At 40.7% G+C, this 16,313-nt stretch overlaps 1 protein-coding gene across 1 annotated transcript in view; it reads left to right on the plus strand.

The window, feature by feature from the left end:
* Positions 1-15,470, plus strand: part of LOC110086546 (cytochrome P450 4B1-like) — a 31,740-nt gene extending 16,270 nt beyond the window's left edge. Inside the window, exons 7-12 of the mRNA XM_020807510.3 lie at positions 2,438-2,538; positions 3,907-4,097; positions 9,481-9,614; positions 10,748-10,812; positions 12,367-12,449; positions 15,065-15,470. Coding sequence (XP_020663169.2) covers positions 2,438-2,538; positions 3,907-4,097; positions 9,481-9,614; positions 10,748-10,812; positions 12,367-12,449; positions 15,065-15,233 — 743 coding nt within the window. The 3' untranslated portion in view covers positions 15,234-15,470. The remainder of the gene's footprint in view (positions 1-2,437; positions 2,539-3,906; positions 4,098-9,480; positions 9,615-10,747; positions 10,813-12,366; positions 12,450-15,064) is intronic.
* Positions 15,471-16,313: the final 843 nt, after the last annotated feature.

Here is a 16,313-nt window from a genome sequence, read left to right on the forward strand (position 1 = left end):
CTCGGCGTCAGACCCTCAGCCATCCCTTCTGGCGATGACGGGTGATTCGGGTAGATCTGGGTGGGAGGAGAAGCCTTCGCAGAAATGTGAAATGTAGTGAGAAGCCTTCGCAGCCTTCATAGTCACTCCCTTTGGAGGTCTCTCCCTTAGTACCCACTTCAAGAGAAAATGGACAGGCTGGTTTACTCAATGGTAACCCCATCACTGCCTGTCTTTTCATCCAAGAAAGGGAAAAGAAACCCCTTTCACGGCAAAGATGGGGGTTTCCATTGTGAAATATTTCTTTTTCTCCCTGGAAAAAGGAGAGCAAATTGTCAGATCCTTGAGAGATGCTTGACTTCCCCAGGAGTCATACAAAGATTCATAGACCTCCTAGGTAAAGATCAGAAGCCTGTGTTTGTCACAACTGACAATTAACCTAGAATGAAAGCAGGCAATCATTGACATGGATTTCAAAATTCATCTATCTAATTATACAGCTTTTCTCTCTTGCAATAATTCCAGGCCATTCCAGCTCATTATATTTTTGCAAGCCTTTCTATCCACATAGTTTCTAGGTTCCATAAGATAAAATTACTTCAGAGTTGTCATAACATCCAAATACCTCATAGATGTCAGAAAAACTGTAGGCACAAATCTTTAAATCCCAAAGTCTTACGGTTGCATAAAACTGTAGGTACATAATTTACAAATATATGAAAATTGAATTTAAGCTTAGGGAAATACTTAAGTCAACAGCAACAACTTTGTTTCCTATCCAAGGCCTTTACAATATACATTATAAAGGAAAAGTTATTATAATAGCTCATTCAGATGCTTATCACCTGCCCAATTATAATGTGCTTCAAAACAAATATCCTGATTGCACTAATGACAGATATACAACACTGCATCCTTAACAAGACAAAAACGCAGTTTCTTGGCTTCTAGCACAAGTGTGATACAGCATATGTGATAAACAACTGATTATCAGTGAGCCTCTAATTATAAGTCTTTTCTCTGTTGCAATTACTCCAGGCTATTCCAGCTTGTTAAATTTCTACAATGCTTTATTTCTACATAGTTTCTAGGTACCTGAACAAAGTATTATTTCAGAGCTGTCGTAAAGTCCAAACAACTTGCAGTTGTAAGAAAAACTGAAAGCACAAATCTCTAAATCTGAAAGTCTCACAGTTACGTAAAACTGTAAGCACAAAACTTAAAACATGAAAACTGAACTGAAACTTTAGTCAAATACTTTAGTTAGAAAATACTGGATCAAGAATATAATAAATACCAAAACAATCTTTTGAAAATATTCTTAAAAGTATAGGAGCTTGTAGTCTATAAAGGCAGATAATGTATCTAACACTTCTTTGAAAAGCAAAGACATATGCTTTAAAAGCAGTAAAAGTTTGTTGCAAAAGAAATGAAGAAATATAAAAGTTCTTGAAATGAGAAAATATAAAATGAAAACATTATTGAGCCTCTAAGCATGTTTTTAACACACAAAATCAATACAAAATATTCTCAGCCAACCTAGCCATATTATAGTCTATTCAGCGATGGCAAACCTATGGCACGCGTGCCACAGCTGGCACATACAGCCCTCTCTGCGGGCATGTGAGCCATAAGTCACCATCGAGAAATACTTCCCCATTCTCTGATCCTGGATTTTGGCACTCCCCTCTGCTGGTGCAGTGGTCCAGCAGGGGAGTGTGATGGAGACCATTAACAGTCTAGCCCAATGGGGGATTGAAGGACTGGTAAGTATTTCTTTGTTAATACCGCCCATAAGAAAAGAAAACAACAACAAGCATTTAACCCTTGCAGTGCAGGAGTAGTTGTTTTTTTCTATACTAAAACCTCAGTATTCGGGTTTTAATTGCAGTGTTGGCACTTTGAAATAAATAAGTAGATTCTGTGTTACAGTTTGGGCACTCGGACTCAAAAAGGCTCACCATCACTGGTATGTAAAGTCCATTGCTGATTTTTCTGGTGCCACATTACTATCACTTCTAGTAAACAAAAATTTCAGGTTTTGCAAGTTTAAAAATACTTTAGAGCAATTTTAGGGCAATTTTCTGCACCCCTGCCATAATTTTTAACTATTCTGATACAGGCAAGGTATCAGTCCTTGACAGAAGAAGTAAACCTCCAATACTAAAAACTTTTTTGCCCTTTCTAGATAGGAAGATAACTAACTGGGAACTGCAAACTAGCTGTCAATGGTTCTTCTGTCCTGTATTACTGTTCTTACTGTTCTATATTAGTATCTAGCAGGATTCTGACAGATCCATCAGTGTATTTGAAATGAAAGTACAGTACCTGTTGCATTCTCTTCATTTGTTAAATTAATTGAACATATAAGTTCTGTTAGGAAATTACATTGTATTCATTCATAGCAAAGAAGATGTATTTTATAGTCTTCACTCCTTTTTCCCCATCTCCAATCCAGATAGAGTAATAAGAGAGCGACAGAAGTCACTGAAGGATAACAATGAAGGAGTCCAAAAGAAGAAGCACCTGGATATTCTAGATATTCTTCTTTTGGGAAAGGTCAGTGTTGTGAGCATTTGAAAGGGATAGTAGACTTGTTTCTGATGGAATTTATGGTGTATGTAGAACCATAGAATCATAGAATAATTGGGTTGGAAGGGACGTATAAGGCCATCAAGTCCAACCCCCTGTTTAGTAGAGGAATACAAATCAAAGCAGATCTGACAGATGGTTGTCTCATTTTCTTTTGAATACCTCTGGCATTGGAGTGGTCATCACCTCTTGAGGTAAGTGTCTCCATTGTCACACTGCTCCAACAATTAAGAGGTTTTTCATGATATTCAGCCCAAGCCTGACCTCCTGTAATTTGAGCCCCATCACTATATGTTCTGCACTCTGGGATAACTGAGAATAGATCCTGCCCCTCCTCTATATGACTATTGTTCAAGTATTTGAAGAAATGTTATCATTTCTCCCTTTATTCCTCTTTTCTCAAGGCTAGACATCCCTATTTCTTTCAGTATTTTCTTATATGGCTTGATTTCCAGTCCCCGATCATCCTTGCTGTCCTCTTCTGAACTTGTTCCAGTTTGTTGGCATCCTCCTTAAACTGGAGTGTCCAGAACTGGACACAGTACTCTAGATGAAATCAAACCAGTGCCAAATAGAGGGGAACTAGTACTTCTAGTACTTAATGCAGTACTTAATAAAATAGCAATTTCCTTTTTTTTTTAAGCCACAAAAAAGGCAAATGCTGTTTGGTGTAGAGATTTTGGCTGCTGTTAAAGAGTTGGTAAAGATTTTGGTGCATCAGTTTCTAATAGTATGTTATGTCTAACTGAATATTTCCTTGACCACATGCAAGGAGAATAGCAAAGCAATGTAAGTGGAGACAAATAGAAGAACAGAAGTGGGAGAACAGAAGTCAGAGAGAAGTATAAGGAAGATACAGCCTGGAGGGATATTTTACATTATTTTTCTTAATAATCCTGCAAGACTTCTATTGTCACCTCCACAGATAGTCAGGATGGCTCAGAGGAAGTACCCAGCCCCTCCATTCTCCATCATCACCTTCTACTTGTGTACATTGATATGCCCACAGCAGAAATGTTTCTGCTTTTATGTAGGTTTTACATACAAGAAGTAACTCCAGTTTTTTAAAGTTCTTTCCTGTTTGTGGAGTCTGTGTACAAGCAGGAGTATTTCTGCTGGAGGCTCATTGCTTTCCACATGTAGAAGAGACAAAAGTGAGGAGAGAGGGTGAGCATTCGTCCCCAGATACAGTGAGTGCATCTGTAGGGGTGATGACTCAGTTCTCCTGTTCTCATGTTTTCCAATGTGCCTCCCTCTGTAGTTCTATCTGGCTGTTTGTTAAAATTTTTTGCTTTTCTGTAAACCATAAAACTGACAGCTTTCTTACACTGCTAGGATGAAAAGGGACAACCGTTGCCTCATGAAGATATACGTGCAGAGATTGATACTTTCATGGCTGCAGGCCCTGAAACCCTAACTAGTGCAATCTGTTGGCTCTTCTACTGCATGGCCCAAAATCCTGAGCATCAACAGAAGTGCAGGGAAGAGGTTAAAGCACTCCTAGGGGACCAAGACACTATTAAATGGTGAGATTTAATTCTAAATCTTCACTTCTACTTTCATCTTTGTAGAAGTGGACTTGTAGACTGGAATGTGTAAGTGATTATCTGTGAGCAGAACATGTTTGGGCATCTGTGAAAAAGAACGTGGTATTGATGCGCAAGGCCTATGGCATGTTTTTTCTCCTGAACTGGTTCTCAAATAACAGAACTGATCAGGAAAAAGCTACAATGCTATTTATTATCCCCATTTTAAATGGCTGGCAGGTTTCCAGTCAGAGCAGAAACAGATGTTCTGGGTTGTTACAGGAACCCCATCCTCAAGTCCTAAAGACCAATCATGAAGTGTAGCAAGTGCATTTGTCTACTCTGGGAGTTGAAAGAGGTTCCCATTGTGACAAAGAGAAATGAGACTTTAGGATTTTAATTTTGTGATCATGGTCTATCTACAATTCTGTTTGCACAGGTGTTTTATTTGAAAGCACACATGCTGTCTGTGGTTTGTGTGACCAGGAAGGATTTTTCTGGGCCAAGGTGATTGTCTATTTCTCCAGCCTCTGATCCTTTGAGACCTTAAGTGTCAGTTAATGAGAAAGCGGTGGATTCTGATTCTACAGAACCTGTAGCTCTTCTGCTCTGTGGATCTTTGTACTTCTACTGTGTAATAAAAGGAATCTTATTAGAAGTTCAATACTCCGCAACATTTTCTGCCCTGACACAATAAGATAGGGGAATTCCATCAACATGATGTCCCTCCGTTGCTAGGGTTTTTGCTTTTATTTTAAAGCAAAGACAGTCATGGATGTGCATCTTCTCATTCAGAATGGGGCAAGAGCACCAAAGAAGTCTGCCTTTTTAATGATTATTTTTTCAGGGGCCATGCTTAGATATTTGTTGTGTTATCTGCTGTCAACAGCCCTAGAGTAACCATTAAGCAAAATAAGCACTTGCTTAGAGCATTAACAAGGGGGAAAGGGCACCACAGATATTTTTTTCAGTGCTGGATTTTCCTTGGACCGTGGAGCAAATGGTGCATTCTCCCTAACAAACCATATCCATCCATCCAAATCCTTCAGCTCTCTAAAGCAATCAAGTATGAACCAATAAAAACTTAAAAGTATAAAGATTCATCTAGCAAGAAAACTCATGTTTTGTGTCAAATGATCAATCACCATCATTATCGCTTGGTGGTTTGTTTGCTTTTAAAATCACATTTGTATTTTATTTATTTATTTATTTACTTTATTTGCAATAGTTTTTAGCCACACCATTACCAGTGGCTTCTGGGCAGCCCCTTTTGAGAGGTTGGGTGGGAATAAGGATAAAAAGAACTTCTGGTCTTTTAGACCTACGACCTCTGCACTATATGCAAGCTAAAGAAGTAACAACCATTGTTAAAAATGCCCCCAAAGGTTTTTTTTATTTGATATTTTCAGTTTACAGATTCTGACAATACTAATCAAAGCATGAAAGCACAAGAAAAGCCAGTAATTTGTACATATAACTTTTTTGCCACATGCTATACAATTAAATGACTGTATTTTCATGCATATAATGTGTGCATTATATGGTTTTTTTTTTCCAGCCGTGGGACCTGCCATGTGTTATATTTGTAGGGGGCACCATGATCTTTTCAGTGTTTAGGGCCTTTAAAGATCTTAATCCAGCCCTGCAAATCTTTCCTCCAGCACCATATTTTAAACCAGCTGCCTCCAAACTACGGGCCACAGGCCACATCCAATTCACCCTGCCATTTTAACCTGCCCGTTCCCTTCAGCCCATGGGCATGGGGGGGGGCAGGTGTCCATGTGGGTGGGGGGCAGGCAGGGGTATGTGGGCATGCATGTGGGTGGGTGGGTATCCAGGTGGGTGGGCATGTGTGTCCATGTGGGGAAGAATCTGGGCAGGCGGGAAGTGGGGGGTGCAGACGAACAAGCGGTCTCTCTCTCTCTCTCTCTCTCTGTGCATGTTTGCATGCATGCATGTTTGTGTGCGGCTGCACATTCATGCTCATGCTCACATTCCTGTTCCTTTGGCCCTCAGAAAGTATGAAAATATCTGGTATGGCCCTCAGTCAAAAGTTTGGAGACCCCTGTTTTAATCAAAACAATCCCCCCCCCCACCATCAGCTTTCTTAACTGTCCAGCTTTTGCACCCATGCATCAAGGATACAAGAATGTCGATGATCTTGATCTTGGTCTTCACTGACACATCCTTACACTTGATTATCTTTCCTAATTCCTTCATTCCTGTTTCATTTTCGCCTGTCTCTTCATAGGCTTCCTAATGATCATGCCATATCTAATCTGGCTCTGATTCAGGCAGCTTAACAGGACTACTTGTTGAACATGAGATTAGGAGATACAGAGTTGAGAGACATAAAAAACATCTTGGGAGGAGGACAGAAAATAGAGTTCTGGATGCCCCTCTCTGCACTATCTCCCAACTCAGATAGTCTGGATAGCCTTGATGGCAAACACCTGAATTGAAAGTGCTGTCACTAAATACCAGGTCAGTAAAAGGTAGTACAGCTAACATCCTGCATGAACATCCTGACCTGGTTGGATGAAGCAGGGGACCGCCGAAGAATTGATGCTTTTGAATTGTGGTGCTGGAGGAGGCTCTTGAGAGTCCCCTGGACTACAAGGAGATCAAACCTATCCGCTCTGAAGGAAATCAAACCTGAGTGCTTACTGGAAGGACAGATCCTGAAGCTGAGGCTCCAATACTTTGGCCATCTCATGAGAAGAGAAGACTTCCTGGAAAAGACCTTGATGCTGGGAAAGTGTGAAGGCAAGAGGAGAAGGGGGCGACAGAGGATGAGATAGCTGGACAGTGTCATTGAAGCGACCAACATGAATTTGATCAAACTCCGGGAGGCAATGGAAGACAGGAGGGCCTGGTGTGCTCTGGTCCATAGGGTCACAAAGAGTTGGATACAACTAATTGACTAAACAATAACCATCACCCTTTCCACCACCTTCCTGCCTTCTGTTTTAATTTCTGGTTTGCTATGTATTAACTTATTTTTATCATGTTTTTAAGATTTTTTTCTCCTTATATTGTTATTAGCTGCCCAGAGTGAGCTGGTTGCCAGATGGTGTGGGATATAAATTCAAATAATAAATAAATACATAAATAAGCAAACAAACAAACAGTCTACAGAGATTCATTTACCCTTACCAGGTACCCTGTCCCACAGACTGCTGGGTTTGAGTGTATATTCCTGAGAGTGGATGCCTGGGACAAAACAGGGATTCTCCTGGTTTACCCTCTAGCCCACTGCACAGCCGCCTCCTTGAATGAGTTAACTGATCTGGTCTCAGGTGTGTGTTGCAGTTGCCTCAGTTTGTTGTGCTGGGGGACTTCAAGTGGAGATCAGTTTATCAGGAGCAGCTCAGAACCTTGTGTCAACCATTGGACTCTCCCAATATCTGGCCCCACTCATGTTGCAGAGCACACTCTTGACCTGATTTTTTGTGCAAGATAAGATGGTGAGAATCTGGGTGTGGAAGAACTCTCAGTAGCTTTATTGCCATGATCAGATCACTATCTGGTAAGATATAGGTTGATTGCAACTCCAAGCCTCTGCAGGGGTGGGGAGCCAATTAAATTGTTCCACCCTAGGAGACTGATGGATCCAAATGGTTTCCTGGTGGCTCTTGGAGAGTTTCCAGCTGTCTTGGCAGGCAATCCTGCTGGGGCCTTGATGGATCTCTGGAATGTGGCCAGGACTACTGACACAATCAGTTCTAAGTGTCCCCTCCCACAAAGTGCAGTCAAATTAGCTCCTTGGTTTACTAAGGAGCAGGTGATGATGAAACAATTGGGATGGAGACTAGAGCACTGATGATGGAAAACCCAGAGAATAATTGATCAAACAAGGACTAGAGCCTATTGGAAAGCTTATTCTGTGGCAATGGTCTCAGCAAAAAAAGCTGCCACTATTGCATCTGCACAAAGCCATCCAGTGAAGCTCTTTCAGTTGCATAAATGGCCACAAGAGAAGAACATTGACCGCTGACCTGCAGTGAAGATTTGGCACAATTCTTGGCAAAGAAAGTCTCTTAGACTCTCTCTTATTCAGATGCTGTCGTTGATGCAAGTCCTGTTGATGTAACTTTGGAACCTGCTTGTCCCCTTATAGTGGACATGTTTTTGCTGGTGCCACCTGATGATGTGGACAGGATCTTTGGAGAGGTGAAAGCCATCATGTGTGTGTTGCACCCTTGCTCTTCCTGGCTTATAAAAGCAGCCAGAGGAGGACTGTATTAGATAAGATGGTGGCAGAATGCGTTAGAGGAATGGTGACTGCCTCCTTGCAACAAGGCAAGGTAACAGAATGTCTTAGGGAGGCAGTAGTAAGAACTTGATTAAAAAATCCCTGCTTGAGGGATGATATTAGATTGTTATCAGCCAGTCTCCAATATTTTTGGGCAAGATCTTGGATTGTGTTGGGGGCATGTCAGCTCCAGAGGCACCTGGATGAAGTGGATGATGTAGATCCATTTTAGTCTGGCTTCAGGCTTGGTTATGGAACAGGGATGGCTTTGGTCACCTTGGTGGATGACCTGGACCAGGAACTAGACAGGAGGAGAGTTTCCTCTCAGAGGCTTTCGATATCATCCACCATGGTATCCTTCTGGGATGGGTCTTGGAGGTACTGTTTTACAATGGTTCTCATCCTTCCTGTATGACCAAACTCAGAAGGTGGTGTTGGAGAAATCCTGTTCAATGACCTGGCCGTTGGTCTGTGACATCCTTCAGGAGGCTTGGTTTATGTTGTGTTTTGCGTCTTATTCCCCATATTATTTAACACCTACATGTTAAATAACCTCTCCTCCTTCTGTTATCAGGCAAAAACCTTTCTCTTCAGACAAGCCTTTAAGCAGCAAGTTACCTCAGGAATTCTGGTTTTTAGCTTACAGGTTTAAAGTATTTTAATCTTAATGTACCATATTTTTCGCACCATAAGACGCACTTTTCCCCCACAAAACAGGGGGGTGGAAAGTCTGTGCGTCTTATGGAGCAAAGAAAACAGATTATATTTTCCTGTTTTCTTCTCCTAAAAAACTGGTGCGTCTTATGGAAAGGTGCGTCTTATGGAGCGAAAATACGGTATTTTAATTGTTTTTAAATGTGATATTACTATAGTGTTTTTAAATTTCTTACTTTAGTTGTTGTGAGCTGCCTTGGGTCCCCTATGGGGAGAAAGGTGACATATAAATAATTTAAATAAAAATGAATAATAAATAAATTATTTCTGCTCAGGTTTATCAAGTTGAATTTTTATTTTATTTTATTTTATTTTATTTTATTTTATTTTATTTTATTTGGCAGGGGGAAGACTTTGAACAGTTCTTGTCTCTTCTTTGGTGAATTTTTCTAATATTTTTCTGTTCCATTACAGGGATGATCTGAAGAAAATGACATACACCACCATGTGCATTAAGGAGACGCTTCGACTTTATCCTTCAATAAGTCTACTGCTTCGATTACTGAAGTCACCTTTGACTTTTGAGGAGGGTCGAACTCTCCCACAAGGTTACCATTTTTTCTTTCTTCTTTCACCACTTTCAGTTTGAAACTGGTCTGGGAATGCATGTGGATGAGGTCCTATTTTCCATAAGACAGGGTGACAGACTCTGCGTCTGTGATATGATCAGTATATGATCATAATATGATCATCCATACCAGAGGCCCCTTTTTATTCATCCCTTCATTGGGCCTGGATCCAAAAAACAAGCTAGGCTGCTGGAACAACTGTTCCAGTACCCTAGTTTGTTCTCTCTGCCTATGGGCCCACCGAACAGCTGTTCGGCAGGTCCATCTCTCTGCCCCCACAGCCCGCCCCTGCCTGCTTCTCACTGCCCCACCACCATCTCCCTACCTTATCCTGTTGCTCTGGCCACTGCTACAGCCATCACCTCCACTGGAAAGAAAACTGCCATTCTGGGGGGTTCATGTGCTTTCTCTGCCTCTGTGGCCACTAATCAACACATTTCTGCACAACTAGCCTGGCCCATAGGCAAAGAGAGCATGCTTGCCAGCCAGAACCACGTCAACTGGCTAACCTCATCCCTCTGCCTCTGTGGGTGCTGATCAGCTAATCAGTGGCACAGAGGCAGCGAGAAAAGGTTTGCCGACTGAAACCATGGTTTCCATTCCAGTGCTGCTGCTGCCACCACTGCCACTGGCAGGCTGAGGCAAAGAGGGGCAGTGGGAAAGGTGTGGTGGCCTCAGCCTATTTTTAAGACAGCCACAGGCTGTCTAGAAAAAAACCACAACGAACCAGTGAACTGATTCGAGGTTTGTTGGAAATTCCTGGGAAAATCCTTGGGTCATAGGTGACAATCCGACCAACCTTGATGACCCACGGACCACGACAAACTGCCATTTTGGCGGTTCATCCCCGTCTCTAATCCAGACAGGTCAGTTCTAGACCAGCCTTTTCATTCTCTCAATATTTTCCATAAGGACCCCTATACAAAGCTTCCTGTAGCTTCTTTCAGTACTGTGAAGGGATGAGCAACAGTGGCCTGACCGTTTCTCCCCAAGGAAGAGTACAGCCGGTGTTTCAGTGTACAGCATCGCCAGCATCCATACTGAGATTATAGACTCAGCCTGCAGCAAATGTTATACATTGCTTTACAATGAACTGTTCTTCTTCCATTCAGACCTCATGGTTGGAATAAGTATATACGGCATCCACAGAAACCCTGAAATATGGAACAATCCTGAGGTACCTAGTTTTCTCCAACTTTTTTTTAATTAATGAAAAGCAGTATTTAGCAGGAAGAATGAAAGAGGATTTCTCATCAACCTGTTCAGTGTCCTCTTCTAACAGAAAGGAAAGCACCTGAGCAAAATGTTGGTTGAAAATAAACCTGGAGATGACATATTTCTATTCCTGAAGTCAATTTAAAAACCTTCCCTTAGCATTTTAATAAAGCAATGAAGGAAAAGTTATACACACACGTGTGGAATCTCTAGTTTAAGCTTATGGGCTTGAGCTTATGTTATAGGCTAACAATAGAAGTTTCAGGTAATGCGTAGGGGCTGGACACATGCTGCAATACAAGTTTACTAAATAATAGCAGTATCTTGCACCGATTAAACAGCAAGATAAACACGAACAGGAACCAAAAGGAAACTGAAGCCAGCTGAAGAAACCCCAAGTAAAATGAGCCTAGGTCTTCTGGAGTATTTAAAATAACACTTGCAACTGGTTAATCATTGAATAGATCAGGACAATTTGGACAATTAAATATAGCCTTCTTGGTGGGTAAGAGCATTTACAACCCTTACACAATGTTGTTACAAATGTCACTGCATAACAACTATTCACGGTATGAGAATATAATAATAGGTTACTTATATTGGGGATAAGCAGGCTGGTGCATGAAGAGACAGTATAGTGTGCTGAATAAAGCATTTGACTAGAAGTCAAGAAACCAGGATTCAAGTCTCTGCTTGGCCATGGAAACTCATGGCTGCGGGGGGGGGGGGGGGGAGAGAGGGAGGAATGGGGTTGCACAGGCAAAATAAGTGCTTAAATGGCTCACATATCTTGAAATCCCTTCTTGTGCTTGGCACGAGGGAAAAGTGACATGAGGATAGTTAACATGGACCACACAATCTGGTGCACTCCTGATGTTTCAGACTGTAAGTCCAATAACCCTTATTTTTAAGAAATGACAGGAAAACTTTCTTTCTTTCTTTCTTTCTTTCTTTCTTTCTTTCTTTCTTTCTTTCTTTCTTTCTTTCTTTCTTTCTTTCTTTCTTTCTTTCTTTCTTTCTTTCTTTCTTTTAATACAAGGGCTTCTTCATATAATGGCTGGCATATGTAGATAGCTGGTTCAATGCATTAAGTAAATACAGGGTTTGTTTTTCAGAGTATGGCAAATATATATATAGCTCCCTGTGCGGGGTTCTTGAAATGGATTGTTGTACCTTACTCCTTCAAACATGTTTTGATGTTCTATTTTTATTCCGTGTCTAAATCACACTGGCCATGTGACCACGGAAAGATTGTCTTCGGACAAACGCTGGCTCTATGGCTTGAAGAGCGGGATGAGCGCCGCCCCCTAGAGTCGGACACGACTGGACAAAAATTGTCAAGGGGAACCTTTACCTTTACCTTTACCTAGTATTAGTATACTCACTGTTGTTAGCTTTAATATTGTCTTTTAATGATATAAGCAACCCTAGGTTCTTATAAGGAAAAAGGTGGAGAAAAAGTATTTTAAATGAATGAATGAATGAATACATTTATATTTTACATGTTCTCTTTCAGGTATTTGATCCCATGAGATTTTCACCAGAGAATTCACATTTGCGCCGTCCCTATGATTTTATGCCTTTCTCTGTTGGTCCAAGGTATTAATATTTCGTGGTTTATTACTAAATATCCAGTTTGGCTGAGAGTGTCCATTGCTCTAATTTGTTTATTTTCATGCAGCAAAGCAGTTATGCCACCAGTGGGCAAGTTGTCCATACTGGGGCCACATCTGCATAGCTTGTTACTTCATTTAATAAATGGGGGTACAACACAACTTTACTGGCAATTGTGGGGAGGTCCTGTTCAGATTTACTTAAGGCATGAAAAACAAAATGATTGTGACATCTTTAAGGATACCATGTTTTTCCCCCAATGTGACCATGAATTACAGCCTACTTCTTCAGATGCATCCTTTACCTAAGAGCAGTTCTCACTGTTTAGATCTTGGTATGACTTGGATCTTAGTAGAAATGCAGAGGATTGGACTGTTTGTGTGATACAACTGAGTTATTCCAGAATACAGGAATCATATTGTAGGCTTTTATACACTGCTCCATGGATACACACATCGTATTTTAAGACCACTAACAGAATCAATGATGTTGAATGCACTTCAGTGTAAGAAAATCCTCCACAACATCTTATTTTTTTAAATAATTGTTTTATTGAAAAGGTCCCCCACCTTTGAGTTATTTGATTTTGACTCATATGTTTTCAACATTTTAAAATGAAAAAAGGGGGATAATGAAGCATTTCCCCTTGTTTCTCCCATTTCCCCAGCTGAATTCAGTGACTCAAATGCCACTGAATCCTACTTAAGTCTGAAATTATTAATGTTTTAAAAATCACTCAATATATTCTGATCACCATGTAATTCTATTTGTGAGGACATGCCGTCTCTGGATCAATAGTGGGCTTGCCAAAGCCTGTGGAAGTCCTGTGTTCATAACAAATATCACAAACCTGGTGCCTTGTTTAGGTAGATCTGAGGGCCAAACTGTATGTTGAAGACAATCTGTTCTTAGAGCTGGGTTATAGCCCCATGATATGTGAAAATCTTCATGTCTGAGAAATCAGACCTGCAAATAAAGCTATGGCAAGCATCCAATGACAAGCCAAAGAAAAAAGCAAGCTAATTTGAAAGATATGGAAAGTGGGGAAAGCTCCAGCCATTACAATTACATACTTTCTGTGGGGTACACACTCTAAACCTGACATTCTAGTGGGGTTCGGCATTTGAAGAAGCTTTGCAGAAGAAACACTGCTGAATCCACAATCCCTTCTCTTCATGTAAGAAGAAAGGAAGAGCAGCTATAAATCTGCATGATCCTAGGACAAGGATGAGCTACGGGTCAGAATTCTCACATGAAATCCATACACACAATAATTCTCAGCTTCGTACACACATGCTGCATTGGTCTATGTAGGGGCACAGAAAGATACACTGTGCTCTTCACGCCAGGTGCTAAGGCCAAATCGAAGTTACATCAGCCCTAAGTTACACTATGGAATCATTCTGCTCCAAATCTGTTCATATTCTGAGCAACCTTTACCTGGCTTACTTTTCCTTTTTCCATTTTAGCATAACAGTAAACTTTCATTTCAAACAGTTTCTCAAACTTTGCTGAGGGAATTTTCTTTCTTCAGGTAATAGGGTTTTTTTGCCAGCTTAAGCTGCTCTCAGCTATTTTGGAATATACTGTTTGTCACTGTTGTCTTTATATTTTGCTGTGTTTATATCGAACATTTATTATGTTACTGGATGATTTATTGTGGCTTTTGATATGGTGAGAATCATTTTTAAAGTTGTAATGAATAGTTTGCAGCAGGGTGACCCACAGTTTTCTCCAAAAATGTAGACAAATAGTTCAGATTCTATCATCCCTCTTGTGAGAAGAGTAAAGGATGAGAAGGCAAGCCAGTGGGAAAAGTTGGCTTTAATGCACATGTACACATACATGTTCATGCACATTTGCACACAGAAGCAGGTAGGCATTCACTCAGACAGTAAAGCACACACATTCATTTTATTTGGTCACTCTACAATTCAACAAAGATCTAGCAAAACATGTCTTGCATGAAATTGGAAATATTCCCATGCTGCTCACCTCCATGTCTGGTTTCGAAGTTCAGCAGTTTACTAATTATCTCATTCATTCACACTCTGATTTTCTTTCTACTCCCGTCTCTCCTGTTTATGAGGAGCAGGAGGGGAACACCTCCTGCAAGTAGGGTGAAAGCCAGGAGGGGGATGGTTGGAGGGGGATAGCATGAGTCACAAGGGGGACACTGGCCCATTTGCTGTAATCAGCTGGCCTTCACTCCTTCCTGCCTTTATCACAGGGCCAGCCCAGACACAGCAGACATACCATAAAGCTAGCTATCTTACAGGTATGCATATCAGGTGAAACAAAGCAAAAATAAAAAAATAAAGAAGGCAAACATGCTGCGGCACCTTGAAGACTAATTGCTATATTTTAGTTTGAGCTTTCATGGACAAGTCCATTTTCTCAGCAATCTTGCAGGCGATTCACAGTAGATAAAAATGTAGATTCAACATGAAAAATGTTTTCCTTGCATTTGAAGTGGTACAATATCAAAACAGGTAGTTCCCCCCACCCTTTTACTTCTGTCCTCTTTTTCTTTTTTGGTTTAATATTTTATTTTTATGTCTTTCAAAATGTCATTCTGTTTCTCCTCTCTTTTTGCACAGGAACTGCATAGGACAGCAGTTTGCCATGATAAAAATGAAGATCACTCTTGCTTTGACTTTGCTCAAGTTTGAGCTGGAACCAGATCCAGCAAAGCCTGCAATTCCTGTGGTTCAGATTTCCATACATCCTGAGAATGGGATGTACCTGAAGCTGAAGAAACTGCCTTGATACATCATGATGCTGCTAAATGCATCCAGCAAAGTTGGTCGTGTCCCTCCTGAGCTGGTGCCGAAATTCTCAAGGCTACCCTCTCAAAAACCCACAGTTCCAGCTGTGCACATCAACCCAGAACATTTTCCTCAGCAGAAAAAAAGCACTGAAAGGACAATGCCACCCCAACAATCTATTTAAAAAATCATAGACGTGGAAATTAAATTTTCCTGAGAAACTTTAGTATTTGAAAAATATATCAGAAAAAAAGCGACATTGATTAAGTAATACCTCTTGCATTCAGAGATTCCAGTCTTTCTTCTTCTCATCCTGCTGTCATTAATCCTGTTGTAATCCTGGGTATTACAGCTAACACAATGCCTTAACGCAACAACAATGATCAATTAACAGATTGTTTGCCTTAATTATAATTCAGACACAACTGCAGTGGCAAAAAGAACCGCCAACTGCCTTTTTACTTCAAACTGTAGAAAATACCAAAGGAGAGAACTTGAGTGTCCTTCAGGTTGCTCTGTCTTTCAGAAATCCTGTGAAGATTTTGAGCAAATGTCAGGTTATCACTCTGTTGCGGATTCTTAGACAAGATATGATGATGGTTATAGTCATCATTTTGAACTTGTGGGGTTGATCTGATTGTGATACAGAAATAAAGGGATGGCATGTATCTGAGACAGAAATATAAGAGGGTTGTAATTAATCTGAGAGGTCATGCTTTCATTGTATTATTCTGTCTGTTATTGTTATGTGCTGTCAAATTGGAACAACCTATAATAGCCCTAACAGGGCTTTCAAGGTAAGTAAGATACAGTGGTGCCCCACATAGTGACGATAATCCATTCCGGAAAAATCGTCGCTATATGGATCCATCACTATGCGGAACAAAAAAGCCCATAGGAATGCATTAAAACACGTTTAATGTGTTCCTATGGGCAAAAACCTCACTGTTATGCGAAAATCCTCCATATGGCTGCCATTTTCGCTGCCCGGTAAGCAAGGAATGGGCGCGAAAACACAACGGGTGGCCATTTTTTTTACCTGGCGGCCATTTTGGAACCGCTGTTCAGCTGTTCTAAAAAC

The sequence above is a fragment of the Pogona vitticeps genome, chromosome 4, assembly GCF_051106095.1.
Source record: "Pogona vitticeps strain Pit_001003342236 chromosome 4, PviZW2.1, whole genome shotgun sequence".
NCBI classification, from domain to species: Eukaryota; Metazoa; Chordata; class Lepidosauria; order Squamata; family Agamidae; genus Pogona; species Pogona vitticeps.